This window comes from Sus scrofa, chromosome 6 (genome assembly GCF_054392235.1).
Source record: "Sus scrofa isolate SSC_HxYL_T2T_F1_AM1 chromosome 6, Sscrofa_HxYL_maternal_Yorkshire_Landrace_v2.0, whole genome shotgun sequence".
Classification (NCBI taxonomy): Eukaryota; Metazoa; Chordata; class Mammalia; order Artiodactyla; family Suidae; genus Sus; species Sus scrofa.
The window spans coordinates 170765316-170792989 of record NC_139388.1 but is presented as its reverse complement, the minus strand read 5'-3'; the positions used below and the strand labels follow the sequence as shown (position 1 = coordinate 170792989).

The 27674-nt window shown below is 43.0% G+C and overlaps 1 protein-coding gene and 1 pseudogene across 9 annotated transcripts in view; both read right to left on the bottom strand.

Annotated features, from left to right (window-relative positions):
• The window catches only part of EIF2B3 (eukaryotic translation initiation factor 2B subunit gamma), a 135143-nt gene that overhangs the window by 79374 nt on the left and 28095 nt on the right, over window positions 1–27674 (bottom strand). For all 9 annotated transcript variants that reach the window (XR_014808496.1, XR_014808497.1, XR_014808500.1 and 6 more), the window contains one exon: window positions 8365–8524. Coding sequence is in view for 4 of the 9 variants with exons in the window: in XM_021096758.2 (XP_020952417.2) it covers window positions 8365–8524 (160 nt within the window). In the remaining 5 variants the exon portion in view is untranslated. The remainder of the gene's footprint in view (window positions 1–8364; window positions 8525–27674) is intronic.
• Window positions 9368–9464, bottom strand: LOC146403010 (U6 spliceosomal RNA; annotated as a pseudogene).

Sequence of the window (27674 nt, the reverse complement as noted above, 5' to 3'; positions counted from 1 at the left end):
CATAACAACACTGGCCATGACGGCTACCATTTGGAATCAATTTACACCCCCATTGCTTGGAAAGTGAATAAATAAACTGTGTGGGGACAACAGCAAGTTGGGAGGACATACACCCAGGAGTGGAATTGCTGGATCCTGTAGTAGTTCTATTTTCAGCTTTTTGAGGAACTTCTGCAACATTTTCACAGCTGTTGCATCAAACTACACTCCCACCAGCAGCGTACAAGGCTTCCCTCTTCTCCACATCCCGCCAACATTTGCTATTTGTGATCTTTTTGATGACAGCCATTCTGACAGATGTGAGGTGATACCTTGCTGCGGTTTTGATTTGCATTTCTGAAAGGATACATGTACCCCCAGTGTTCACAGCAGCATTCCTTATAATACTCAAGATATGGAAGCAACCCAAGTGTTCATCGACAGATGAGTGGATAATGAAGATGTGGTGTATATGTCTGTGTGTGTGTGTGTGTGTGCGTATGTGTGTGTAAAACAATGGAATACAACTCAGTCATAAAAAAAGAACAAAATTTTGTAATAACACGGAAGGACTTGAAGAGTATTATGCTAAGTGAAATAAGTCAAAGAAAGACAAATACTGTATGTTATCACTCAGATGTAGAGTCTGAAAAATAAAACAAACTAGTGTATTAACAAAAAAGAAACATTCACAGACAGCAAACTAGTAGTTTCCGGTGGGGAAAGGGAAGGTGAAGGGGCAAGATAGAAGCGTTAGGGGATTAAGAGGTACAAATGATGACGTATAAAATAAATAAGCTATAAGGATATATAGTACAGCACAAGAAATACAGCCAATATTTTATAATAACTCTAAATGGAGTATAATCTTTAAAAACTGTGAATCACTGTATTGTATACCTGAAAATTATATAATACTGTAACCAATTATACCTCAATAAAAAAAAAAACCAAACAAAATAGAGATTTAGAGTCTAAGAGAACATGAACCATGAACAATATGCATTAATAAAAGTTCACTTAGTTTTTTTTTTTGGCCACACCCACAGCATGAGGAAGTTCCTGAGCTAGTGAATAAACCCGTGCCATGGTAGCAACCAGAGCCACAGCAGTGACAGTTCCAGATCCTTAACCCGCTGTGCCACTAGGGAACTCACTTTTTTTTTTTTTTCGTTCTTTCCTTTTTTAGAGCTGCACCTGCGGCATATAGAAGTTCCCAGGCTAGGAGTCAAATCAGAGCTGCAGCTGCCAGCCTGTACCACACCACAGCAACTCGGGATCCAAGCTGTGTCTGTAGCCTACACTACAGCTCACAGCAATGCTGGATCCTTAACCCACTGGGCAAGGCCAGGGATCGAACCCAAGTCCTCATGGATACTAGTTGGGTTCATTACCCCTGAGCCATGATGGGAACTCTCTAATTTTTTTTTAAAGAGATTAAATTGAGAAAATTTTTTCAGAAATGAGGACTTGCAGGTTGAAAGGCCCATTAACATCCAACTGAGGGGACTTTGGCAGGCACAGCCAAAAAGAAAAAAGAAAAAAAAAAAAGCGAACAAAAGAACATTATTTGAGATGTGGAGTTAAATGGGAAAAAAATTTGCTGAAAATGTTGAAAGTGGCTGCTTCCGAGTGAAGTGAGGATAGACAGGATGGGGGCTGCTATTTGTCAAATATACCTTGGATAATTATATCACTTTTAAAAGTACGGGGATCTAAACCCTTGATCAAAATTAAAACTAAATAAAAAGAAGAAAAAAGAAACAGAAAGCCCAGGACATGGAGTGGAAGGCACAGGTTCAAGTTCTGATTCTACCACTTCCCAGTGATGTGATTTTGAACAACTATCCACAGAGGGCTATTACATAGATGGATATAAAAATTTGGGGGAGTTCCCATTGTGGCTCAGCAGTAATGAACTTGATTAGTATCCATGAGGACACGGGTTCCATCCCTGACCTCGCTCAGTGGGTTGACAGCTCAAGCACTGCTGTGAGCTGTGGTGTAGGTCACAGATGTGGCTTGGATGTAGCTTTGCTGTAGCTGTGGTGTAGGCTGGCAGCTGCAGCTCTGATTCAACGCCTAGCCTGGGAATTTCCACGTGCCATGGGTGTGACCCTAAAAAGCAAAAAAACTTCATCCACTGGATTTCACCTTGAGGGACAATCTTGATTATCCTTGTATCCCATACAGGGCTCAGCATAGATTTTTCAATATTGTAAGTCCTAAATTCAATGACTACATCAAAATTGAATACATTTGTTAGGGATCTGATTTCATACCAGCTACCCCGTCAGCACATAAGAAAACTGCTCACCTCTTGCTTTCCAAATATTGTGCCTTTGAACATAGTTTCCTAAAACTGAGACATTAAATTGCTCCCGGACTTTGTACATGCTCCTATTATTGTCCTTGTGACATGGTGACTTACAGTTTCTAGCATAACTGAATTTATTTTTGCGTATGGTTTCCTCAATCACAAGAATTTCGGTTTTGAGTATGCAGGGATTTCAAGTCACTTCTGTTGCATATAACTAGGGGAAAAAAAGGGGGGTGGGCAGAGAGAATGGGACTGAGAAGAGAAAAAAGATAAAGCTGCAGCTCAAGCAAGAGCAGAAGTTGGTTTTTTTGTTTGTTTTGTGGTTTTTTTTGCTGTCGAGCTTTGAGAGAAGTAAAGGAAGCTGAAGAAAAAGAAATACAGGCTCAGAACTGCCTGCCAACATTTGTAAGTACAAAGTGAGCTAAGCTGATTGAGAGAGAAAAACCAAGTGACAGTTTTCACTTGTGAGATTCTGAAGCACACTAATTTATACTGACTCTAGCCTGGACCAAGGCTATATATATATACAACTGATAGCTAGGGAGGAGTTTGAGAAATACTGCAGTGAACTGGAAAGGTTAAATAATAATTTCCTAGAACTTTTTCCATTTCAAATATCCCAAGAGACATGGTGGAACTGTAAAGATAAGAGTCAATAATTTGTGTCATAAAATCATAATTGCATTAAACATCTGCACAGAGGAATGCCCAGGAAAAAAAATCCCCTTAGGAGTTCCCATCATGGCACAGCAGAAATGAATCTGACTAGGAACCATGAGGTTGCAGGTTCGATCTCTAGCCTCGCTCAGTGGGTCAAGGATCCGGCGTTGCCGTGAACTGTGGCGTAGGTTGCAGACATGGCTTGGACCTGGCGTTGCTGTGGCTGTGGTGTAGGCCGGCAGCTGTAGCTCCTATTAGACCCCTAGCCTGTGAACCTCCACATGCTTCGAGTGCGGCCCTAAAGAGCAAAAAAAAAAAAGGCCGTTTAGTAAACATGTTATCTATAATACAGTATGATTAATATGTTCTCACTGGACATCTTGAATTTTCTAACAAGCAAGGGATGATAAATGGAAATTAAATATCTTTACACAACTGGTTGGCTGAATCCACATTGCAAAACCTGGATAAGGAGGGCCAACTACACTGTTTCAAGCAGTAGATCACATGTTTTACAAACACCTCAATTCTCACACAAAAATCCTCAAAGGAGTCAGTGTCATTTTACAGCTAAAGAAAATGAAGTTCAGGTCAGTTAGATACTTTGCCCAAGACCACAAAGACCTTTTTAAACATTTCATTTTATTTTATTGCTCTTTCAGAGCTGTGCTTGCAGCATGTGGAAGGTCCCAGGCTAGGGGTCGAATCAGAGCTGTAGCTGCCAGCCTACACCACAGCCACAGCAACGCCAGATCCAAGAAATATCTGCGACCTACACCACAGCTCGAGGCAACACTGGATCCTTAAGCCACTGAGTGAGGCCAGGGACGGAACCCGCATCCTCATGGATGCTAGTCAGGTTGATAATCTGCCAATCCACAACGGGAACACCTCATTTCATTTTATTTTATTTTATTTTTGTCTTTTTGCCTTTTCTGGGGCCTCTCCCTCGGCATATGGAGGTTCCCAGGCTAGGGGTCGAATCGGAGCTGTAGCTGCCGGCATACACCACAGCCACAGCAACTCGGGATCCAAGCCACATCTGTGACCTACACCACAGCTCTCGGCAACGCCAGATCCTTAACCCACTGAGCAAGGGCAGGGACCGAACCTGCAACCTCATGGTTTCTAGTCGGATTCGTTAACCACTGCGCCACGACGGGAACTCCTCATTTTATTTTTTTGTTGAAGTGTAGTTGATTTACAGTCAGGCTGATCATCCGCTGATCCACAACAGGGACACCTTATTTTATTTTTTTACTGACGTATAGTTGATTTACAGTGTTGGGTTTTACTCGGTTTTTGAGCACTGAAGTGCCCACACAGTCGGAACTCTAAAACCTAGGATTTATAACAACCATGCTTCAGCAGCAGCTGTTTAACTTTAAAAATCTAGAAAACACTTCTAAACACATATTAGTAGGCAACGTAGCGTCAGGGTGCTGAATAAACAGGTGTCACTGACATCATCATCAGCTCGGCCTCCTCCGACACTCACTCATGAAACCAATACAGCTCAGACGTACATCTGCAGGATTTGGACAGCTAAAGCTTGAGTTTACTTTCTCCTACCGGGGGGCAATAAGAGCTGCCTTTATAGGCAGGCCCCTCAACCACTCAGTAGCATCTACTGACTGCTCGTCACGGGCCGTAACTGAGCCAGATGATGGGGATGAAGGAAGCAGAACAGACATGACCCCTGCTCTCAAGGAACTTACAGTCTGGGAGAGGAGAGAGTAAGGCTGCCATATGTGGGCAAACGAGGGGCTGTAATTCCACGTTAGAGGGTCAGGGAAGGCCCCTCTCAGCCAATAATGTGAAGAGGGGGCTGGATTTCGAGTGCATGTGTTGTGGGGAAGAGGGCGCAGAGCATTTCTGGGAGAGAACATTACGTACAAAGCTTGCAGCAGGGAAAAAAGGCGCAAAAAATCCAAACATAAATTTGATCTTGCCCTCCTAAGCATCTCTAGCTCTTACAAATCTTCTGGGAAGAACGTGGCGATTGGGAGAAAGATGGCTCCTGAAACGTCTATAGCGTGAGCCATTCTCCAATAAGCCAGTAAGAACAACATCTGGGAAACTTGGACCTAAGAGATCCAGACTATTCAACATAAAAGCAGCCCAGAGACAGACCAAGTACACAATCTGAGAAATTTAGGATTCTTTTTGTTTTTTGGGCTATGCCGTAGCATGTAAAAGTTCCCAGGCCAAGGATCAAACCTATACCACAGCACTGACCCGAGCCACTGCAGTGACAACGCCAGATCCCTAACCCAGATAACAAGGGACCGCCCTAGGATTCTTTTAAAAATGCTTATTACTGAAGTGCACAGGGTTACATGTTAAGAATTTAAAACTCAGTCATTTAGGCGAAACTTAGCCTTCAAATGTGACAAAATATAGATACCGAGTTCAAAATTTTGTGTGAAGAAAAAAATCTTTCTAAGACACAAATCTGATTTAAGACATTCTTTTGTTTAAAATTCCTCAAATAACTCCCCACTGTTTTGGGGATAAAGTTCAAATTTTTTGGTCTAATCCTTGTATTCTCTCCAGCACCACTTCCTGCCTCCCTGCCCACCATACTCACTGCAGCTTAGAGCAAGTTAAGAGCGTACATCACACTTAAAAGAGAACAGAAGAGGCATTCCCATGGTGGCTCAGTGGTAGAGAGCCCAACTAGCATCCATGAGGATGTGGGTTGGATCCCTGGCCTTGCTTAGTGGGTTCAAGTATCAGGCGTTGCCGTGAGCTGTGGTGTAGATCACAGACACGGTTCGGATCCCATGATGCCTTGGCTGTGGTGTAGGCCGGTAGCTGCAGCTTGGATTTGACCCTAGCCTGGGAACTTCCACATGCTGCACGTGGGGCACTAAAAAGCAAACAAAACACCACAAAAAAACCAAAGAGAACAGAAGAGCCAGTTTAAAGGAACTTCAACTAGTCATGTTGCGACAATTTAAGCATCAAGACATCTTTAAATGGGTAGGTAGGTAACAGTTACCATTGATTTAAACTAAAACTGTGAAAAGCCATGCAATTATAATGATCCTTAAGAGATAAAAGCTAATATGCAATGCACCAAAAAGTTACAACGCCAAGAAGAGTAACTACAATAGGGTATTTGATTTATAAAAATTGTAAAAGTAGAGGAGTAGAAAAAAAGAAACAAAACTTTAATATTTATAAAATATACATGTGTTTATAGAGTCTAGATACACAGTTGCTTCCATCTGTGTAGACAGAAAAGGCTAACTACAGGGAATTGTGAGTAAGCAAACTAGACCTCATAAAAGCAGAAACTATATCAAGAACAAAAGGATTGATCCACATGAGAGGCATACATAATACAAGGCAGAAAGAAGACCCAATGATTAATCTGCACCAGCAATTACTTGAACATAAAAAGCAACTACAAAGAAGTTTCAGTGGTATAATCCAAAATTATAAATTAATGCCCTAAAGAAGAGCTACAAGTACAAACTACATTGCTCAAATCCTAGGAACGAACATCCTAGGTGGCTGTTAATAATAGTCAGATATTAAGAAGCCATACATAGCTTCTAATGATTTCAACAGACTGTACTGATATATAGTGACAGGACCATGGGTTAATAATGCTGGCTAAGCAAAACCTAAAGAACACATCATTTCAGGGAAAAACCCCAAGGGGAAAACACATCATTCCAGGAAAAACTAAAACCTATATAATAAACGTGACCTATACAATAAATTTCTCCAAAGAAGACATATAGATGGCCAGTAGGCACATGAAAAGATGCTCAGTATCGCTAATTATTAGAGAAGTACAAATCAAAACTACAGCGAGGTACCACCTCACGCTGCTTGAAATGGCTATCATTGAAAAGTCCACAAGCTGGAGTTCGCAGGTGGCACAGTGAAATAAGGAACTTGCGTTGTCAGTGCTGTGGCAGGGGTTTGATCTCTGGCCCTGGAACTTCTGAAGGCCGTGGGCATGGTCAAAAAAAGTCCACAAACAGTAATTACCGGAGAGCATGTAGAGAGAAGAGAACCTTCCTATACTGTCGGGGAAACGTAAATTGGTGCAGCCACTATGGAAAAGAGTATAGAGATTCCTCAAAAAACTAAAAATAGAGTTGCCATACAGTCCAGCAATCCCACCCCTCAACATATATCCAGACAAAACTGTAATTCCAAAAGCTACACGCACCCCAACATTCACGGCAGCACTATTTATCATAGCCAAGACATGAAGACAATCAAAATGTCTATGAACAGATGAATGGATAAAGAAGCTGTGGTATATAAATATATGCAATGGAGTACTACTCAGCCATAAAAAAGAATGAAATAATGCCATTTGTAGCAACATGGGTGGACCTAGATTTTATCACACTGTGTGACGTACGTCAGAAAGAGAAAGACAGATCCCATACAATATCACATATAGGTGGAATCTAAAATATGACACAAATGAACTTATCTATAAAACCGAAAAACTCATAGAAAACAGAGTTGGGGTTGCCAAGGGGGAGGCGGGAGGGAGAGGAATGGACCGGGAGTTTGGGATTCGCATATGCAAACTATTACATATAGGATGGATAAACAGCATGGTCCTACTATATAGCACAGGGACCTATATCCCATATCCTGTAACAAACCATCGTTGCAAAGAAAGTCACAGACGTGGCTCGGATGCTTGCTGCTGCGGCTGTGGCCAGCAGCTGCAGCTCTGATTCGACCCCTAGCCTGGGAACTTTTGTTTATTGGATATTCACGGTGATTGGAATAGTCAAAAGAACCAAACATATTAGATTTGTAATGGTAATTTTAATTGCTTAAAGATATCTAACTTAATTTGCAATCAGAGTTTAAATTTTTTGTTTGTTTTATTTTGTTTTTTTATTTTTATGACTGCATTTGTGGCACATGGAAGTTCCCAGGCCAGGGGTCAAATCACCAAGGGTCAAACTGGAGCTACAGCTACAAGCCTATGCCACAGCCACGGCAACACCAGAGCCACATCTGCAACCCAATCTGCAGCTTGCAGCAACACCAGATCCTCAACCCACTGAGTGAGGCCAGGGGTCGAACCCTCATGGACACAAGTCAGTTCCCTACCACTGAGCCACAACAGGAACTCCTGATAATAATCATTATAAAAGCTCGACAGGAGTTCCTGCTGGGGTGCAGCAGGTTAAGAATCTGACTGCAGTGGGCTGGGTCCTTGTGGAGGCATGGGTTCGATCCCTGGCCTGGTGTAGTGGTGTATAAAGGGTCTGGCATTGCCTTAAGTGCCATATAGGTCACAGCTGTGGCTTGGTTTCAATCCCTGGCCCGAGAGCTTCCATGTGTCGTGGGTATGGCCATCAAACAAACAAACAAACAAACAAAACTTCCAACAAACAAATGAGTCTCCTTACCTGCTTTTTTTTTCCCCTTTTGACCTGGAACTGATTCCAAGCCGTCTTGGCCTTTTCTCATTAACATGGCGAGGGTCGCATCATGAGCTCTAAACAGGTCCACAACCTCATGTAAGGCAACATCTGTTATCAGATCACAACTCAGGACCAAAACATCTGTCTGTGAAATGGAGAAGGGAGAAAGTCAGTATCACAAAGGACCATGGGTCACACAAACCAACCCAGGATAAACTTACAGTACCTGAGAAGCACACCAACTGCACACTTGTCCTCAGACCTTTTTTTTTCTTTTTTTAGCCATGCTCACAGCATGTGGAAGGTTCCAGGGCCAGGAACTGAACCTGCACCACAGCAGTAACCTGAGCTGCTGCAGTGACCATGCCAGGTCTTTAACCCACTGTGCCACAGGAGAACTCCTCAACCCGTTTCTATAGCAGCAGAACAGGTAAAATGAATGGGGTTGTTCTCAGTGAACCTGTTGGGGAGGGTCTGGGATTTCCTACCTCCCCCTTGTGTGTGCCTTCCTGCGGTCTCTGAGGCACCTCTGGAATCTTGGGCTCTAAGGACCAGAGTAGGAAAACCACCACACTGTCTATTTTTATGACTATGGAATTAATGATCTTAAATTTTTATACATCTCTTTACAGTTCAAAAAGCACTTCTGCATCATTTGATGATTCAATATGGTTATGAAACATTTTATTTAAAAATTTTTTAAAAATTAAAGTATATGGCAATCCCATCGGGATGCAGCGGAAACAAATCTGACTAGGAACCATGAGGTTGCGGGTTCGGTCCCTGGCCTTGCTCAGTGGGTTAAGGATCTGGTGTTGCCGTGAGCTGTGGTGTAGGTCGCAGACGCAGCTTGGATCCTGAGTTGCTGCGGCTCTGGCGTAGGCCAGTGGCTACAGCTCTGATTGGACCCCTAGCCTGGGAACCTTCATATGCCATGGGTGCGGCCCTAAAAAGACCAAAAAAAAAAAAAAATTATAGATGATTTACAAAAAATATGGAACACTTCACAAATGTGCATGTTATCCTTGCACAGGGGTCATCTTCTATCGTTCCAATTTTAATAAATGTGCTGCCAAAGTGAGCACAAAATACCTTACTTTAAAGCAGTCTCTTTGCTATAATATTAGGAATAGGAAATAAAAGGATGAATATATTATAACGTGCCTCTTTTTTGGGAAATCAGTCTAGCTAATAAACAATTATAATACAACTTCAAGTAAGTATAAAAACACTCATTTAACCCTTGTAACAGTATAGGTTCTACTATTTTAAAAAGCCTGAAAAACACTGGACTAAAATATTCAAGATTTAAGAATAAAGTGAACATCTACATGGAAATTTTTTTTTTAAGGGCCACACCATATCTGCGGCATATGGAAGTTCCCAGGCTAAGGGCTGAATCAAAGCTACAGCTTCTGGCCTACGCCACAGCCACAGCAATGCCAGATCTGAGCCGCGTCTGTGACCTACACCACAGTTCACAGCAATGCTGGATCCTTAACCTACTGAGCGAGGCCATGGATCAAACTGTCATCCTCATGGATACTAGGTGGATTCATTTCCACTGAGCCACAAGGGGAACTCCCTACATGGAAATTTTTGTTAACTGGCTCCAATTTTTTCTAAGATTTTAATTTAAAATCAAGATTCCTGCTTTGGGGAGTTCCCGTCGTGGCGCAGTGGTTAACGAATCCGACTAGGTACCATGAAGTTGCGGGTTCGGTCCCTGCCCTTGCTCAGTGGGTTAACGATCTGGCATTGCCGTGAGCTGTGGTGTAGGTTGCAGACACGGCTCGGATCCCGAGTTGCTGTGGCTCTGGCATAGGCTGGTGGCTACAGCTCCGATTCCACCCCTAGCCTGGGAACCTCCATATGCCGAAGGAGTGGCCCAAGAAATAGCAAAAAGACAAAAAAAAAAAAAAAAAAAGAAAAGAAAAGAAAAAAAGATTCCTGCTTTGGGTGAGAAAATGGATAATTTCACCTCGCATTCTAGAAAAGTAAAGAATCACATCTGCTCGGAAGGTGAGACTCAACCATCGGAATGCCTTATCTTACTGCCTGAAATTTTTTATTCTAAATAAAGAATTTGTATCAGAACCACCATTTCTTTTTCTACATATAACTCATTATTTATAGCCTAAATAATTCCATCTGAAGGTCTGCTAAGTTTAAGAAGTTGAAATTTGGATTTTTTCCCCCCCTACTCTTCTAAAAGGTTAAGGCTCTCTTAACTCTTTCTGGATCTTAACTGAGCTAAAAAAAAAAAAAAAAGTTCCTATAAACATCTTTTTAGGAAAAAAAATTCCTAAGCTTGCAACTCACCATCTAGGAACAATCAAACATTAACAAATGAGCCCACATACATGAAGCTAAGGAAGAAACAGCCTGCAGAATTGTACGTCTTTCAACAGTGCTTAGTGTCCAGGAAGCATGCACAATTACTAAAGACACGGCACTACAGCCATACACATGTTGCCCCATTTCATTATAATGAAAATGACAGTTTGTTGAAGAAAAAAAGAAAAAAACTTTCTTTCTGTTTTTCTAAGTTTCCCTAATAAGATGACTGATTTTTACAAGCTGACTGTTCCACAGTAAACTGAATTATTAAGTGTACTCCAAAGTGAAGAAAATGACCCCAATGCAGATGCCTCTGAAGTGGTGACAATGCTGTCTCGGAAAATAAATGCTGTCATCATTCATTATCTGCAAAAATAAATCTGTCAGCATAGTGAATGCCAAACAAGTCCTGCATAATCGTGAACAGTGTGCAGCCTCATTTTTCTCTTTGCTTTTAGATGACTTTTTGCTAAGCTGAATGCAAAATCCCCAAAGAGCACAAGGAACAGAGCTCTCCCCCCAGTGTCTGGCTGCCATCTGTTCTCAGTGTGAAAAGAAAGGCTTCCGTCTGAAAGGGCAGGGCCCGGGATGCAGATGGAGGTGCTGTGCTGACAGCCCTCTTCCGGCCTCTGTTCCCAGAGAATGCACCACTCTCACTGAGACCAAACACAGTCCCATCCTCTTTGCAAAGCCACTTCCAAAGCAAAGTCTTTGCTGACTGCTCAGTGCAGTTTGTTTCCAAAGCTGGAAATCCTGGAAGAAGAAACAAAAGTCTAAGAGGAGAACGAATCATCCTTACATCTTCATAATACTATGTTCCTTTGCATTTTAATAAAAGCTGTACTAGTAAGAAGAGAAATGACTACTGTTTTTATTTCTATTCTAACGCGTTCCCATTCTAGAAATGCAAATGCTCTACTAACTGGAGCCCAGAGAGAGAGGGAGAGGAAAAACTGTTAAGAGTCAGAAGGACTTCTGATCACGTGTGACCACAAACATGCATAAACAGACTGCGTGGACTGTGAAGCAACCGTGTATCTGAGATGCGATTAACTTGAAAGTTCCTGGGACACACCAACTCTGAGCCGCCTTGTGTCTCGGGCCACCAGTTCTTGCCTAACACCACAGTGTGCCGCCTCCTCTGTAGAGACCAGCTGGCATCTCCACGGACCTCCCCACTCAGTGGTCTAACAGTCCTCGGTGGGCTTATCCCAAGCCTGCTCCCCTAGAGGAACCAGAGCCACGTCAAGAGCCAAAAGCACAGCCCTAAAGGACAGCACATGTGTGTGTTTTTGACCAAGGGGAACATACAAGGTCTTCAAGGGAAAGTGGAAGATGGAATTTTAGTATTTGGGACAAAAATGAAGACACCCAGGAATTCAAAGCTCAAACTGCCGCCAGCTAGTCTTGGCTAAAGCAAACAAACAAAGCTTAGAAAACTCAATTACCAAGCCATGGCAAAGCCCAGAAATCTGTCATTAGAAGAACATTTTCAATCGAGCCAAAACCACTAAGTAAAAGGAGAAGGAAAAACCCAAAACCGGATGTGTGTGTGTGGTGGTGATGGTGGGGCGGGCGGCAGGGAGAGCTACTGGGAACGGCCTCTTTTCTTTTCCTGGCAGCTGTTCCAAGACAGACTGTTATAAATAACACAATCTGGCAAACAATGCCCTACGGCAAGGAGACAGAAAAACACACTCACTCCCCCGGAGAAGAACTGTCAGGGCAAGGGAGCTACCACGCTCTTACCCACTCAGCACCTCCACGAACAATGGCTCTGATCCAAATGACCACCCTGCATTCCACGCCTGCCCATCCAGGACGAATGAATTCAGCCACTTAGTGACTGTGAATGGTCAAAATTCACACTTTCTCATGTGGTCCAATCCCAAACCAACTCCTAAGAGTAGCTTAGGGCCTTCATAAATACCAGTGGCTAATTGTAATGGAGACTTCACTATGCTCGGTTTTGGTTGAAAATGCTTGGAAAAGATGACTCGTCTTCAGTCCCCAAAATGCTCGGCAAAGGGCCAACTGCCACTTTTTTACTCAGGTTGGGCCAGTAGGTCCAGGAAGGAATGATCAACTCAGAATGTGCCTAAGAAATGCGATAATCCTTTGGCTTAGAACTACATAGCCTTCCTATGTTCCTTAGCTTAATAGTGCCACCCGCATCTAGGATCTGAAGTCAGAAAGCTGGCCACAGTCTAGGGCTGAAGTCCTCTCCTGCCCAGCTCTCCTTCCCCTCATCTCACTGGTCCCAACTCCTCCTCTTTTAGCTACACTGCACTGCCTTAGTCCAGGCTTCAAAGTACTTTTCCAGTCTCTTAACTGCTCTCTCACACCAGTTTTCCCGTATTCTAATCCATATTCCAATTTTCACTGCTTATTTAATTTCTCTGCCCAAAGACACCCTAAAAGTGTTCTCCAAACAAATGAGAAAATGAGAAGCACTTATCCACTTATTCCCACTTAAAATTTTATTTAAAAATATATTAATCATTACAAATAATATAATATGTTCCTCCTACATAACATATACAAAAAGAGATACTTTTAAAAGAAGAGATAAAATAGAAAGAACTAGAGATTCTAATATTTCCTCTGAGATTCCATCTTGCACACCCCCGGCTTTGAAAACACCCCATTTTGGAGATCATTGCTGTGTAGAACTGAGTTCAAATTCCTTAGCTTTGGGTCTTCAGAGTATGACCCCACCTACCTAGTCCAGTTTTCTCTCCCACACTTCCCTCTGCATGGGTAACGCTAATTCGCCAGAATAAACTGCCAAGAATGCACATTCCCTGTTCTTTCTTCCCACCCGAAACACAGCCATCCATCAAGACTGAAGGTCTCGTCACAACGAGAAGGGGCAGGGCCAATACATTATCTCCTCTAGAGACGAAGTCTCTTCTGACCCATTACTGACCTTAAATCACTAAGTTGGATTACATTTTGCCCCATCTAGACTTTCGGCTTCATAAGGAGCTCTTTCATCTTTGTACCCCTGGAGTTCAACCTGCTACTGGCAAACAAAAGCATCAGTAAATGTTGGCACTCCCCCTGTTACCTCCTTCTCCTTGTTTATCCTGACTCAAAGATTAAAACATCCAGTTTTAGATGTTTAGAACCAGCACACATTCTGACAGCGGAGTGCCCTTTGCAGAGACTGTGACTATTCGGAGTTAGGTCAAGGATCAGAGGTAACCTGGCAGCCCCCTAAAGCAATGAGGTAGGGAACAAACCTGCTGCCTCCAAAGAAGAAAAGGCAGAGGATGTCTAAAAGGAAGGAAATCGGATGCCACTGGCCTGGATGGCACAGCTGATATGTTAGATTGACAGTTTTAGTTTTTGTCTTTTTGTGTCTTCTAGGGCCACTCCTGTGGCATATGGAGGTTCCCAGGCTAGAGGTCCAATGGGAGCTGCTGCTGCCGGCCTATGCCCCAGCTCACAGCAACGAGGGCTAGGGGTCGAACTGGAGCTGCAGTTGCTGGCCTAAGCCACAGCCACAGCGCACCAGATCCAAGCTGCATCTGTGACACAACACTGCACCTTGTGGCGACGATGGATCCTTAACCCGCTGAGCAAGGCCAGGGATCAAACTCACATCCTCATGGATACCACCTGCTGAACCACAACAGGAACTCCGAATCACATACTTTCAGAATTCCAGTCCGTAAAGATTCTAGCTTGGAAACTGGTTACACTCTACCCGCTACCATCAGTTCACCTGGTTCTCTAAGGCTGTCTTTAAGCTCATGGCAAAAATAAGTAACTTAAAATTGGACAGCATTTTACTGTTTACAAAGCTCTTACACATACTTAATTCTCATGTAATTCTAAAATATCAATATAGTCAAATATACTTTATAGACAAAAAAAAAAAGGCTCAGATACACTATGTGATCCACCCCTTTGCCGTCACATTGCCTCCCAAACACACACACACCCCTACCCACCGCCCCCCCACCTTAACAACAGTGCTGGCACTGAATGAATCTATATCTTCTTTTTTGTTTGTTTTTGTTTTTTAGGACCACAGTATATGGAGGTTCCCAGGCTAGGGGTCTAATCAGAGCTGTAGCTGCCAGCTTACACCAGAGCCACAGCAACGCCAGATCCAAGCCGTGTGTTTGACCTACACTACAGCTCACGGCAACGCTGGATCCTTAACCCACTGAGTGAGGCCAGGGATCGAACCGACAACCTCATGGTTCCTAGTCGGATTCGTTTCCACTGCGCCACGACGGGAACTCCCTGAATCTATATCTTCTTTATATATACTCATGTTACATTTAAATTTGGTCAGGCATCTTACTATTTAAAACTATATCAATGTACGACTGAATTAATTTATTGACCAGTAGAAATTATCAAAACATTGTAAATCAATTATACTTCAATAAAACTTTAAAAAATGAAAAAAAAACCTAAATTATAATTGATGAAAAACTAAAGGCAAGTTATATTTCAAAATAACTTACATATGATACTTTAAAATTGTAAAGGAGTATGATTTTAAGACTTAGCTTTTACTGAAATGATTAAATCTGTGGTGATTATTTTGTAATGTGTAAAAATATCAAATTATTATGCTGTACACCTGAAGCCAATATATTTTAAGTCAATTATACTTCAATAAAAAATCAATACATCTTGGAGTTCCCTTTTTGGTTCAGCAAGTTATAAACCCAACCAGTATCCATGAGGATGCGGGTTTGATCCCTGGCCTCACTCACTGGGTTAAGGATCCGGCACTGCTGTGAGCTATGGTGTAGGTTGCAGATGAGGCTTGGATCCTGCATTGCTATCTGTGGCTGTGGCTGTGGTGTAGGCCGGCAGCTATAGCTCTGATTTGACCCCTAGCCTGGGAACATCTATATGGCATGGGTGTGGCCCTAAAAATTTTTTTCTTTTTTCTTTTTGCCTTTTTTAGGGCTGCACCAGAAGCATATGGAGGTTCCCAAGCTAGGGGTCTAATCGGAGCCACAGCAACGCAGAAGCCACAGCAACGCAGGATCTGAGCTATGTCTGCAACCTATACCACCGCTCATGGCAACGCTGGATCCTTAACCCACTGAGCAAGGCTAGGGATTGAACCTGCAACTTCATTGTTCCTAGTCGGATTCGTTAACCACTGTGCCACGACGGGAACTCCCTAAAATTTTTTTAAAAATAAAAAAAAATAAATAAATAAAAGTAAAAAATAAAAGCACCAAAGGAACTGTTTAGGACGTTTTTCTGTCCTTCATACCGTCCTCCAGCCACAGGGCCCAGAGCTGGAGTAGGTAAGCTCCTTACTCATGATGATTTCCAGGCCTTTTCTCTCGCTCCTTTACCTCAGCTGATGGCATGAAGCGCATGACAGAGACAAAAACGACCCACCCGTCCTTGTTAGAGTCGGCCATGGAACTCCCTTGCCACCTTTTCTCTTTCTTTAGAGATTATGAAAGTTTTTTTTTTTTTTTTTTTTGCTATTTCTTGGGCTGCTCCCGCGGCATATGGAGGTTCCCAGGCTAGGGGTCGAATCGGAGCTGTAGCCGCTGGCCTACGCCAGAGCCACAGCAACGCGGGATCCGAGCCACGTCTGCGACCTACACCACAGCTCACGGCAACGCCGGATCGTCAACCCACTGAGCAAGGGCAGGGATCGAACCCGCAATCTCATGGTTCCTAGTCGGATTCGTTAACCACTGCGCCACGACGGGAACTCTTTTTTTTTTTTTTTTTTTATGAAAGTTTTAAGTAAAGACGTTTATGTTTCCCAAAACATCAATGAAATAACAGTAATAGGATTTTTAAAATGGGCATAAATGCACACACAAAAAAGGGAAAAAACAAGAGAGACATTAGAAAAAAAAAAAAAAAAACCTCCTAAGTCAGTCCTAGGAAAACTAAGAACCAACTCAATTCACAACAGACATCCCAAAAAGCTCAGAAACTGATACGGGTAGAAAGCTGGGAGGGTAGGAGTTAAAATTTGAACCATCCCCCTTTGCAACTCTGTGCGACTTAGCCACCGAACAAGCCCCACTGTGGCAGATGGCTGAGGAGAGTAAAATAGAGGCTATTTGGGCCAGGAAAGCCTAACCCCAGCTGGCAGTGGGGAGAGGGCATGTACCTTAGAGAAAAGGGGACTGAAAAAAGAATGCAGGCCTTCCCACCATGGCTCAGCAGTTAACGACTGGGACTAGGATTCGTAAAGATGTGGGTTTGATCCCTGGCCTTGCTCAGTGGGTTAAGGATCCAGTGTTGCCATGAGCTGTGGTGTAGGTCGAAGCCTTGGCTCAGATCTGGTGTTGCTGTGGCTGTAGTGTAGGCCGGCAGCTACAGCTCTGATTTGACCACTAGCCTGGGAACTTTCCTATGCATCAGGTGTGCCCCTAAAAATCTAAGAAAAAAAAAAAAAAGCTAAAAAAAGGCTAATCCAGAGTAAGGCCTTAACTCTCTTTAATTCTGTGAAGGCTGAGAGAGGTGAGGAAGCTGCAGAAGAAACGTGTGAAGCTAGTAAGTGTTTGTTCACGAAGTTTTAGCAAATAAGCTGTGCCCATAACACAAAGTTACAAGGCAAAGCAGCAAGGTAACCAGAAGATCTAGCTAAGAGAATTAATGAAGGTGGCTACACGAAACAACAGATTTTCCACGTAGATGAAACAGCCTACGTTGGAGGAAGATGCCAGGTAGGACTTTCATAGTTAGAGAGAAGTCAATGCCTGCTTCAAAGCTTCAAAGGGCAGGCTGACTCTTGCTAGGGGCTAGTGCAGCTTTAAGGGGAAGCCAAGGCTCATTTACCACTCCGAAAATCTAGGGTCCTTAAGTGTTGACTCTCCTCTACCTGTGCTCTACACATGAAACAACAATCCCTGGATGACAGCACATCTGTTTACAGCATGGGTTACAAAATATTTTAAGCCAACTGTTGAGACCCACTGCTCAGAAAAAAAAAAAAAAAATCATTTCAAAGTATTACTGCTCATTGACAATGAACCTGGTCACTCAAAAGCTCTCTGATGAGGTTAGTGTTGTTTTCAGGCCTGCTAACGCAACATTCATTCTGCAGTTCATCGATCAATGAGTCATTTTGAATTTCAAGTCTTATTATTTAAGAACTACATTTTGTAGAGTTTCCATTGTGGCTCTGTGGGTTAAGAACATGACTAGTATCCATGAGGATGCAAGTTCGACCCCTGGCCTTGCTCAGTGGATTAAGGGTCCTGAGTTGCCACAAGCTGCAGTGTAGGTTGCGGATATGGATCGGATCTGGCATTGCTGTGGCTGTGGTGTAGGCCAGCAGCTGCAGCTCCAAGTTGACCGCTAGCCTGGGAACCTCCATATGCCATAGGTGCAACCCTAAAAAGACAATCAAATAAAATCAAATAAATACAGTTTGTGATACGACCAACAAGGGCCTAATTTCCAAAATATACAACAGCTCATACAATGCAACAACAACAAAAAATCCAATTAAAAAATAGGCAGAAAACCTAAATAGACATTTCTCCAAAGAAGAAATACAAACGGCCAATAGGCACATGAAAAAATGCTCAACATCACTAGTTATTAGAGAAATGCAAATCAAAACAACGAGGTGGAGTTCCCATTGTGGCTCAGTGGTAACAAACCTGACTAGTAATCATGAGCATGCCGGTTCGATCCCTGGCCTTGCTGTGAGCTTCAGTATAGGTCGCAGACGCGGCTTGGATCTGGAATTGCTGTAGCTGTGGCCTAGGCCAGTGGCTCCAGATCCGATTGGACCCTTGGCCTAGGAACTTTTCGTATGCTACATATGTAGCCCTAAAAAGACAAAAAAAAACAAACAAAAAAAACCCAAAAAAAAACAAACCCTACAATGAGGCACCACTGGTTAAAAGGTGCTGGGAGGAGGTGGATCACCCTCTCCGACATGTAGGTGGGCATGCAAATTGGTACAGCCACCGTGGAAAAGCGTATGCAGCTTTCTCAGAAAACTAAGGAGAGTTATCATACGATCCAGGAATCCCACTCCTGGGCATATATCCAGGCAAAAGTATAATTCGAAAAGACACATGCACCCCAATGTTCACTGCAGCACTGTTCACCACAGCCAAGGCAGGGAAACAACCTAAATGTCCATTAATAGATGAATGGATTAGCTACACAGATACAATGGAATACTACTAATCCATAAAAAAGGAACAAAACAATGCCATTCACAGCAACACGGATGCAACTAGAGATTCTCATACTGAGTGAAGTAAGTCAGAAAGAGAAAGACAAACACCATATAATATCACTTATGTGTGGAATCTAAAATATGGCACAAATGAACCTGTCTATGAAACACAGACTCATGGACACTAGAGAACAGACTTGTGGTTGCCCAGGGGGAGCAGGCTGGGGGAGGAATGGAACAGAAGGTTGGAGTTAGCTGATGGAAGCTTCTATACGTGGAGGGGATAAACCACAAAATCCTACTGTACAGTGCAAAGAACTATATTCAATGTCCTATGATAAACCATAACAGAAAATAATTTTTAAAAGTGTACATATATAATTAAATCACTTTGCTGTACATGGAAATTAACACGATGTTGTAAATCAACTATATTTCAATGAAAATTTTTCAAAAAAGGAAATACATTTTGGAAGGCTAAGCTGTCACAGACAATGATTCTTCTGAAGGACCTAGGCAAAACTGAAAACCTAGGAAGGAGTCACCATTCTAGATGCCATTAAGAACACTCAAGATTCATGGGAAGAGGTCAAAATACCAACATTTAACAAGAGTTTGGAAGAAACTGATTCCAAGTTCACGGATAATTTTAAGGGGTTTAAGACTTCAGTGGAGGAGTTCTGGTCGTGGAGCAGTGGTTAACGAACCTGACTAGGAACCATGAGGTTGTGGGTTCGGTCCCTGCCCTTGCTCAGCGGGTTAACGATCCAGCGTTGCCGTGAGCTGTGGTGTAGGTTGCAGACTCGGCTCGGATCCTGCGTTGCTGTGGCTCTGGTGTAGGCTGGTGGCTACAGCTCCGATTCGACCCCTAGCCTGGGAACCTCCATATGCCGTGAGAGCGGCCCAAGAAAATGGCAAAAACACACACACACAAAAAAAAAAAAAAAGAGAGACTTCAGTGGAGAAAGTTAACTGCAGATGTGATGGAAATAGGAACAGAACCAGAATTAGAAGTGGAGTCTGGGAGTTCCCATTGTAGCACAGTGGAAACAAATCCAACTAGTAACCATGAGATTGCGGGTTCAATCCCTGGCCTTGCTCAGTGGGTTAAGGATCCAGCATTGCCGTGAGCTGTGGTGTAGGCTGTGGCTGTGGCCGGCAGCTGTAGCTCCAATTTGACCCCTAGCCTGGGAACCTCCATATGCTGCAGGCACGGGCCTAAAAAAAAAGTGGAGCCTGAAGATTTGACTAAACTGCTGCAATCTTATGATAAAACTTGAATGGATAAGGAGTTGCTTCTTGCAAATGAGCAAAGAAAATGGTTTCTGGAAATGGAATCTACCCTTGGTGGAAATGCTTTGAATACTGTTGAAATGACAACAAAGGATTCAGAATATTACATAAACTTTGTTGATAAAGCAGCAGCAGGGTTTGAGAGGATTGACTCCAATTTGAAAGAAGTTCTACTGTGGATAAAATGCTGCCAAGCAGTGCTGCATGCTACTGAGATTTGCTAGTGAGAGGAAGGGCAATCAATGTGGCAAACTTCATTTTTTGCCTTATTTCAAAAAATTGCTACAGTCACTTCACCCTTCAGCAAACACCATTCTATTGGTCAGCAGCCAACACTGAGGCAAGATCCTCCACCAGGAAGGATGACAACTTGCCGAAGGCTCAGATGATGGTTAGCAGCTCTCTTTTTTTTTTTTTTTTTTTTTTGCAATAAATTCCTTTTTTTTTTTTTTTGCTTTTCTTTTGGCCACCCCATGGAATATGGAGTTCCTAGGCTAGGGATTAGATCCAAGCAACATGGATCCTTAACCCACTGAGGCAGGCCAGGGACTGAACCTGTGTCCCAGCACTCCAGAGATGCAGCTGATCCCACTGCACCACAGTGGGACTCCATACATTACTTTTTAAATTAAGGTATGTAGGAGGTCCTTGGTGGCCTAGTGGGTTAAGGAACCGGTATTGTCACTGCTGTGACTTGACTGCTGCTCAATCCCTGGCCCCAGAACTTCTGCATACTACGGGGGCAGCCAAAACAGAAGCAAAAAATAAAGGTATGTATACTGTTTTTTAAAACATAGTACTGTTGCACATTTAATGGGCCACAGTGCAGTGTAAACATAACTTTTACATGTGATGGGAAACCAAGAGCTTTATGTGACAGACGTTATTGCAATTTTCACCTTATTGCGGTGGCCTGGAACTGCACTCACAATATCTCTGCAGTAGGCCCACATGGTTGTTTGCTTTTTTGTTGTTTCCTAAGGCCACACTTGTGGCATATGGCAGTTCCCAGGCTAGAGGTCAAATCCAGGTTGCAGCTACGGGCTACACCACAGCCTCGGCAAGGCTGGATCAAAGCAGCACAGTGGTCTATGCTGCAGCTTGTGGCAACTGCAGCTCCTTAAGCCACTGAGTGAGGCCAGGGATTGAACCTGCCTCCTCACAGACACTATGTTGGGTTCGTAACCCGCTGAGTCACAAGGGGAACTCCATCACATAGTTTAATCTTCCATTAAGCAGCTCAAGTAATCTTTTAAAAGCATAAATCATGTGATGTCACTCAAACCCACCAAAGGTTTCGCTACACAGAACGAAACCTAAATTCCAAATTCCCTTTTTTCTTTCTTTAAAAAGCTTTACTGAAGTACCTTGAATTTACAACTTTGTGTTCCTGTCTGGCATGCAGCAAAGTAACTCGGTTATACGTATGTTCTTTCGTATTCTGTTCCATTCTGATTTACCCCAGAATATTGGCTACAGTTCCCTGTGCTCTGCAGTAGGACCGTATTGTTTGTCTAGCCTATAGGTACGAGTTGGCACCTGCTAATCCCAAACTCCCAAGTCCTCCCTCCCTATCCCTCTCCCCCTTGGCAAACATGAACCTGTTCTCTGCATCTGTAAATTTGTTTTTGTTTTGTAGATAGGTCCATTCGTCATACTTTATATTCCATATATACACACACATACATATACATTTATATACATACACATGTAATACATGCGTGTGTGTGTGTGCGTGTGTGCGTGTGTGTGTGTGTGTGTGTGCGTGTGTTCCAAATTCTGACTGTGGTCTATAAGATCCTTTACGATCTGGTCCTCACCCAACTCTCAGGCCTCATATAGGACCATTCAGCTACTTAATTACAGTCATACTGGTCTTGCTGCTTCTCAAACACGCTAAACTAGTTCCCACCTCAGGGCCTTTGCTATTCTCTCTGCAAAGAAAGACCTTCTCATGGCTCACTAACCCGCATCATTAGGGTTTCCTCTCAAATGTTAACACCTAACTACAAGAGCTCTCCTTCCTCCACCACTGCCTTTATTTTTCTTCTTAGCACTTGTTTTCACCTGAAATTAGTTACTGTTTCCTTGTTTGTTCTCTCTCTCTCTCCTTAAAGAGTAGCTCCAAGAGGGCACAGATCTTGCTTATCTGGTTTTTTTCTAGAATAGTGCCTGGCATATGGTAGGTGTTCAGTACATATCTGTGAATAAAAGAAAAATATGAGAGTTCCCATTGTGGCTCAGTGGTCACGAACCCAACTACTATCCATGAAGATGAGGGTTCGATCCCTGGCGTCACTCAGTGGGTTAAAGAACCAGCGTTGCCATGAGCTGTGATACAGGTCGCAGATGCAGCTTGGATCCTGCATTGCTGTGGCACGTAGGCTGGCAGCTGCAGCTCTGATTCAGCCCCTAGCCTGGGAACTTCCACATGCCAGAGGTGTGGTCCTAAAAAGCGAAAAAAAGAAAAAAAAGAAAGAAAGAAAACTATGAATATTTTGGAGTTCCCGTTATGGCTCAGCAGTTAACGAACCCAACTAGCATCCATGAGGACTCAGGTTCAATCCCTGGCCTTACTCAGTGGGTTGAGGATCCGGTGTCACCATGAGCTGTTGTGTAGGTCACAGACACAGCTTGGATTCTGAGTTGCTGTGCCTGTGGTGTAGGCCAGCGGGTACAGCTCCGATTCGACCCCTATCCTGGGAACCTCCATGTGCTGTGGGTACAGTTCTAAAAAGACAAAAAAAAAAAAAAAAAAAAAAGGAATATTTTATAGATGAATTAGATGCAAGCTTGGAAAGGACTTGTAACCTCATTATCCAAGGTGACATAGCTAGTGAATGATGGAATAAGAATTAGCATCCAGGTCTACTTGTTTTTGTGAATGTCTGTATTCTTTTCACTATGTCACACTACTTAAATAAAATAAAATAAAATAAAAATAAAGTAATCCCCCTCTAGGATAACCTGCTTAGGGTAGAGGGCCGGCCATGTCAGTAAACTTAAGGCTTGGTGGGAACTTACAGAGTAAATAAAGTGAACACCAAGCAGCTAATGTCGTGAACCCTCTGGTCTACAACCACTGAAACTCACCCACTCATGCTCAGGCTCACAGAAATATCTGTGTGTATATTAAAGGAGAAAGGAGCTTGTTCGGAATTTTTACAAAGAGCTTACCTCTCCCCATCATTCATTCATTTAACAAACAAATAATGAACCTCTTCCCTATGACAGGTTCAGACATGGTTCTTTTTTTTTTTTAATTTTTAATTTTTGTCTTTTTAGGACCACACCCGAGGCATGTGGAGGTTCCCAGGCTAGGGGTCTAATCAGAGCTGTAGCTGCCAGCCTACATTGTAGCTCACAGCAATGACAGATCCCCAACCCACTGATCAAGGCCAGGAATTGAACCCTCAACCTCAAGCTTCCTAGTCGGATTTGTTTCCGCTGCGCCACGAAGGGAACTCCCAGATAATGGGTCTTATCTCCCAGTCTAGGGCAGGCAGATGATGATATAACAGGTAATTTAAATCTGTGTGATTGTAGAAAAAAATGGCAGGTGATCCAGTCTTAGAAAGCTGGGGAAAGGCTGCGAGAGCAGATGATCCCTAAGGTAAGAGCTAAAAAAAGGCTACTTCGAATGACCTCGTGGGTCATGATGACAGAATGCTTACTGACTTCCCATGAACTGTACACATAGGGCCATTCCAGTAGTTAGGCTATGGTGTTACCTTTTGATTCAGACCAGGATAGCTGGTCCTACCAAGAGTTTCCAAAACTGGAAAGCCATATGGGCTGCTTCTCACACTACTTGCACGGTAGAGAGAGTCTGACGACAGCCTAGGCTTTCTACCACAATCCCAGCTATCACATTTCCCCCCATCCTGTAGCCATCATTCGGTCAAAGTTTCCCTATAGAAGGAAAGAGACTCAAGGGAATCAAGCTCACACAGAGCTTGTGAGTTTTCTGGCTACCGAACGCAGTACAGGGCTGCAGAAATCCCATCCCACAGACCAGAGTTTCAACAGGATAAAATGAAAGCATCTCAAGCTTGTGCATACATATACTAGATGAATACAATCAAGAGAAAAGCTCCATCAAGAGTTCCTGGGGGTGGAGGGAAGCTTCAAACATTCCCTCATCTAACTTTTTAACTTGTTTTTGTCATAACTCCTGGGGTTTTCAATACACCACCAGCAAGCTCAAAGGAGACATCACTGGGGATACAGTGAGGCCCTCCCAGGCAACCACAGCCCACCAAAGCAGTCACAAGAAAGTTTCCACTTAAAAAGGTCTTCGAGCAAGTTGGGGCCAAGTTCTCAGATCTTCCCCTGACCAAACTGTACTCATTCTTTTCAAGCAGATAGAAACCTGCCAAAAACAAATCCCTGGGCAAAATGAAAGGTTCCAGGAAAGAATGACAGAGATTCGCCATTTGATAAAGACATCAAACACTCAACTGAAAACAACTTGCACTTCAGCTTTTTGAACATCTAAAAATAGCACATACGCTCAATCTTACTAATAAGCTGTCTCTGGTCTGAGGATTTCATCAGCATAGCTTGTTCTTTGTTGCAGCATGTTAGGTGTTTCATAAGGCATGTAACAATAGCTCTTTTTCTACATCAAAGGATCTAAATAACCAAATCTCTCACTAGTGTGTTGGTATCATTATCCCTATTTTCTTGGTTGTGAAACTGAGGCAGGGGGTAAATGAGGCTTGTCTAAGGCCAAAAGAAGATTCTTGTCTAGATGAAACAGAAAATTCTCGCTTCACAATCTCTAAACTAGGAGAAGCCGTAAGACTTGCAATATATGGGCTTTAATTAAACACAGGCTACAGAACTCCACCACAGATTTAGTCTGCTGAGGCCTCTTAAACGGACTTCACTAACTTGTTCTCAAAACATGTATTTGGAGTTCCTCTGTGGCCCAGGGGTTTTAAGACCTGGCATTGTCACCGCTGTGGCTTAGGCTGCTGCTGGGGTGTGGGTTTGATCCCTGGTCTGGGAATTTCCACATGCTGCAGGCGCTGCCAAAAAACCATGTATCTAAGGAATAATAATAGCATTGTTTCTAAAGCACAAAAATGGTACCAATGGCCAATTACGTCCATCAGAGGAGCATGAGATATGACTCCGGCTCAACGTCAGCGGAGTCAGTAAGCTTTGCTTTATATGCTAATCACACACGGCATCTTTAGTTACTACACAAGAGAAAGAGCTCTTCTTGCTCAACAAAAGCCAGGCTTCTTGCTCCTGTGGCTCTAGACAGGGTAAAAGGTCTTCCTACAACACTGGATCTCCCTTCACTTAGAGAAAGCCATCAACGAGCAAAAGCAGCACTCTTGGAAGACAAAGACACAATAGTTCCTTGAGTCTTGTTAGGAGATTTGTTAATTGTTAAATGTTTCACACAAAAATATTTAAGAGTTCTATACATATTAAGAACCACAGAACTGGAGTTCCCAACATGGCACAGTGGAAACGAATCTGACTAGGAACCATGAGGTTGTGGGTTCGATCCCCAGCCTTGCTCAGTGGGTTAAAGATCCGGTGCTGCCATGAACTATGGTGTAGGTTGCAGACGCAGCTCAGATCCCAAGTTGCTGTGGCTGTGGTGTAGGCCGATTCGACCCCTAGCTTGGGAACCTCCATATGCCGGGGGTGTGGCCCTCAAAAGACAAACAAACAAACAAACAAAAAAACCCCCACTGAACTGTATACTTTAAAGCAGTTCCATATAGAAAAACTACCAATCCCACAGGCCCCCAAAAAGAAGAAAACATCATTTTGGAAATACCAAACCAACTAAACCTGTTCTAAAGCCAAGGGTCTAGGGTTGGAGCAGACTGTAAGGACTACTGATCCTTGTCCTGTGGAGGCAACAGGATAACAGGGAAAAAAGCACAGGTATGTGAGACGCACAATGCATCTCAAAATCCAGGACTGGGTTCTAGCTCTGGCTCAGCATCTCACCAGGTGTGTGATATAGGGCAGATTACTTAAGCTCTCTGAGTATCCAGTTTCTCAACTGCAAAATAAAATAATAACATCTACCTTTCTTTCTTTCTTTTTTTTTTTTAGTTTTTAGGGCCACACCTGCAGCATACGGAGGTTCCCAGTCTAGGGGTCCAATCCGAGCTACAGCTGCTGGCCTACACCACAGCTCACAGCAACACTGGATCCCTTAACCCACTGAGCAAGGCCAGGGATCGAACATGCGTACTCATGGACGCTAGTCAGATTCGTTTCCATTGAGTCATGACGGGAACTCTCCCCCCATCTACCTTTCAAGATGGCTGTAGGGATCAGAAACCCACAGGCCACACAATAAATATGAAAGGTCTCTTTTGCGATCTTCAGAGCAAATGCTCTAAGTAACCCCAAAGAAAATAAAATTAACATCCTCATATCTGGCTAACAAATTATCTCCCTATGTTATTTTATTTTTTTTTGTCTTTTGTCTTTTTAGGGCCGCACCTGCGGCATATGAAGGTTCCCAGGTCAGGGGTCTAATTGGAGCTGTTGCTGCCAGCCTACACCACAGCCACAGCAACACTGGATCCGAGCCTCGTCTGCAGCCTACACCACAGCTCACGGCAACGCCGGATCCTTAACCCACTGATGGGGGCCAGGGATGGAACCTGCAACCTCATGGTTCCTAGTTGGATTCACCATGATGGGAACTTCTTATCTCCCTATTTCAGAGTAGTCTCCAAGAACAGAAAGTAAAGTTCTAAAGTATTAATTAATTTCTCAAATGTACTCATTTATAAAACTTTAGCAAATTTACCTATCCTCCAAAGTGCTCAGCTGGCTATAGAGCAAGACCTTGTGTGAATAATCAGCTGTTATTGCAAAGCAGGTCGCTGTTGCTTCTCAATTTCATTTTCATCTGCTCTTCTGTTCTCTCCCCAATTGTTCAACATTTTTTTAGAAAGATCAAATTAATCTTAAATGCATATAATCCCAGAGAGAAAAAAGACTACCAATTAAGTTATTTAATCATTACCTTTCCTTTTTAAACATATCTCAAAAAATTATAGACTTGGGTATAGATTTTAAACATATATGCTTAAATCACACAATTTGGAGCCAAGCATATCCCCTCATATCTCAGCTTTTTTTTTTTTTATTACTCAAAGGAATTTATCACATCTGTAGTTGTATAATGATCATTCAGCTCTGTAGTAGTTCTTCAACAAAATCTACCAACATCTTCATGTTTTTTTTTTCTTCTGGAGCTATTCTAGCATCTTTGCACTAGGAATATCTATCCCTCTCCATCACCCCACCCCACAAATTCCTGTTCTTTCTATAAGACTCTATTTATCATAAAGTGTATTCATGAAGCGTTCCCCTTCAATAAGCATATTTGCGTACAGTTTCCTGATAGTCCTCTAGAGGGCGCAGAGTACTCTCCTAACCACCACTTCCCTACCCCACTCTGCCACTGCGCTCTCCAATAAAAATTCAGTTTCCACTGAGATAACGTGCCACCTGACTG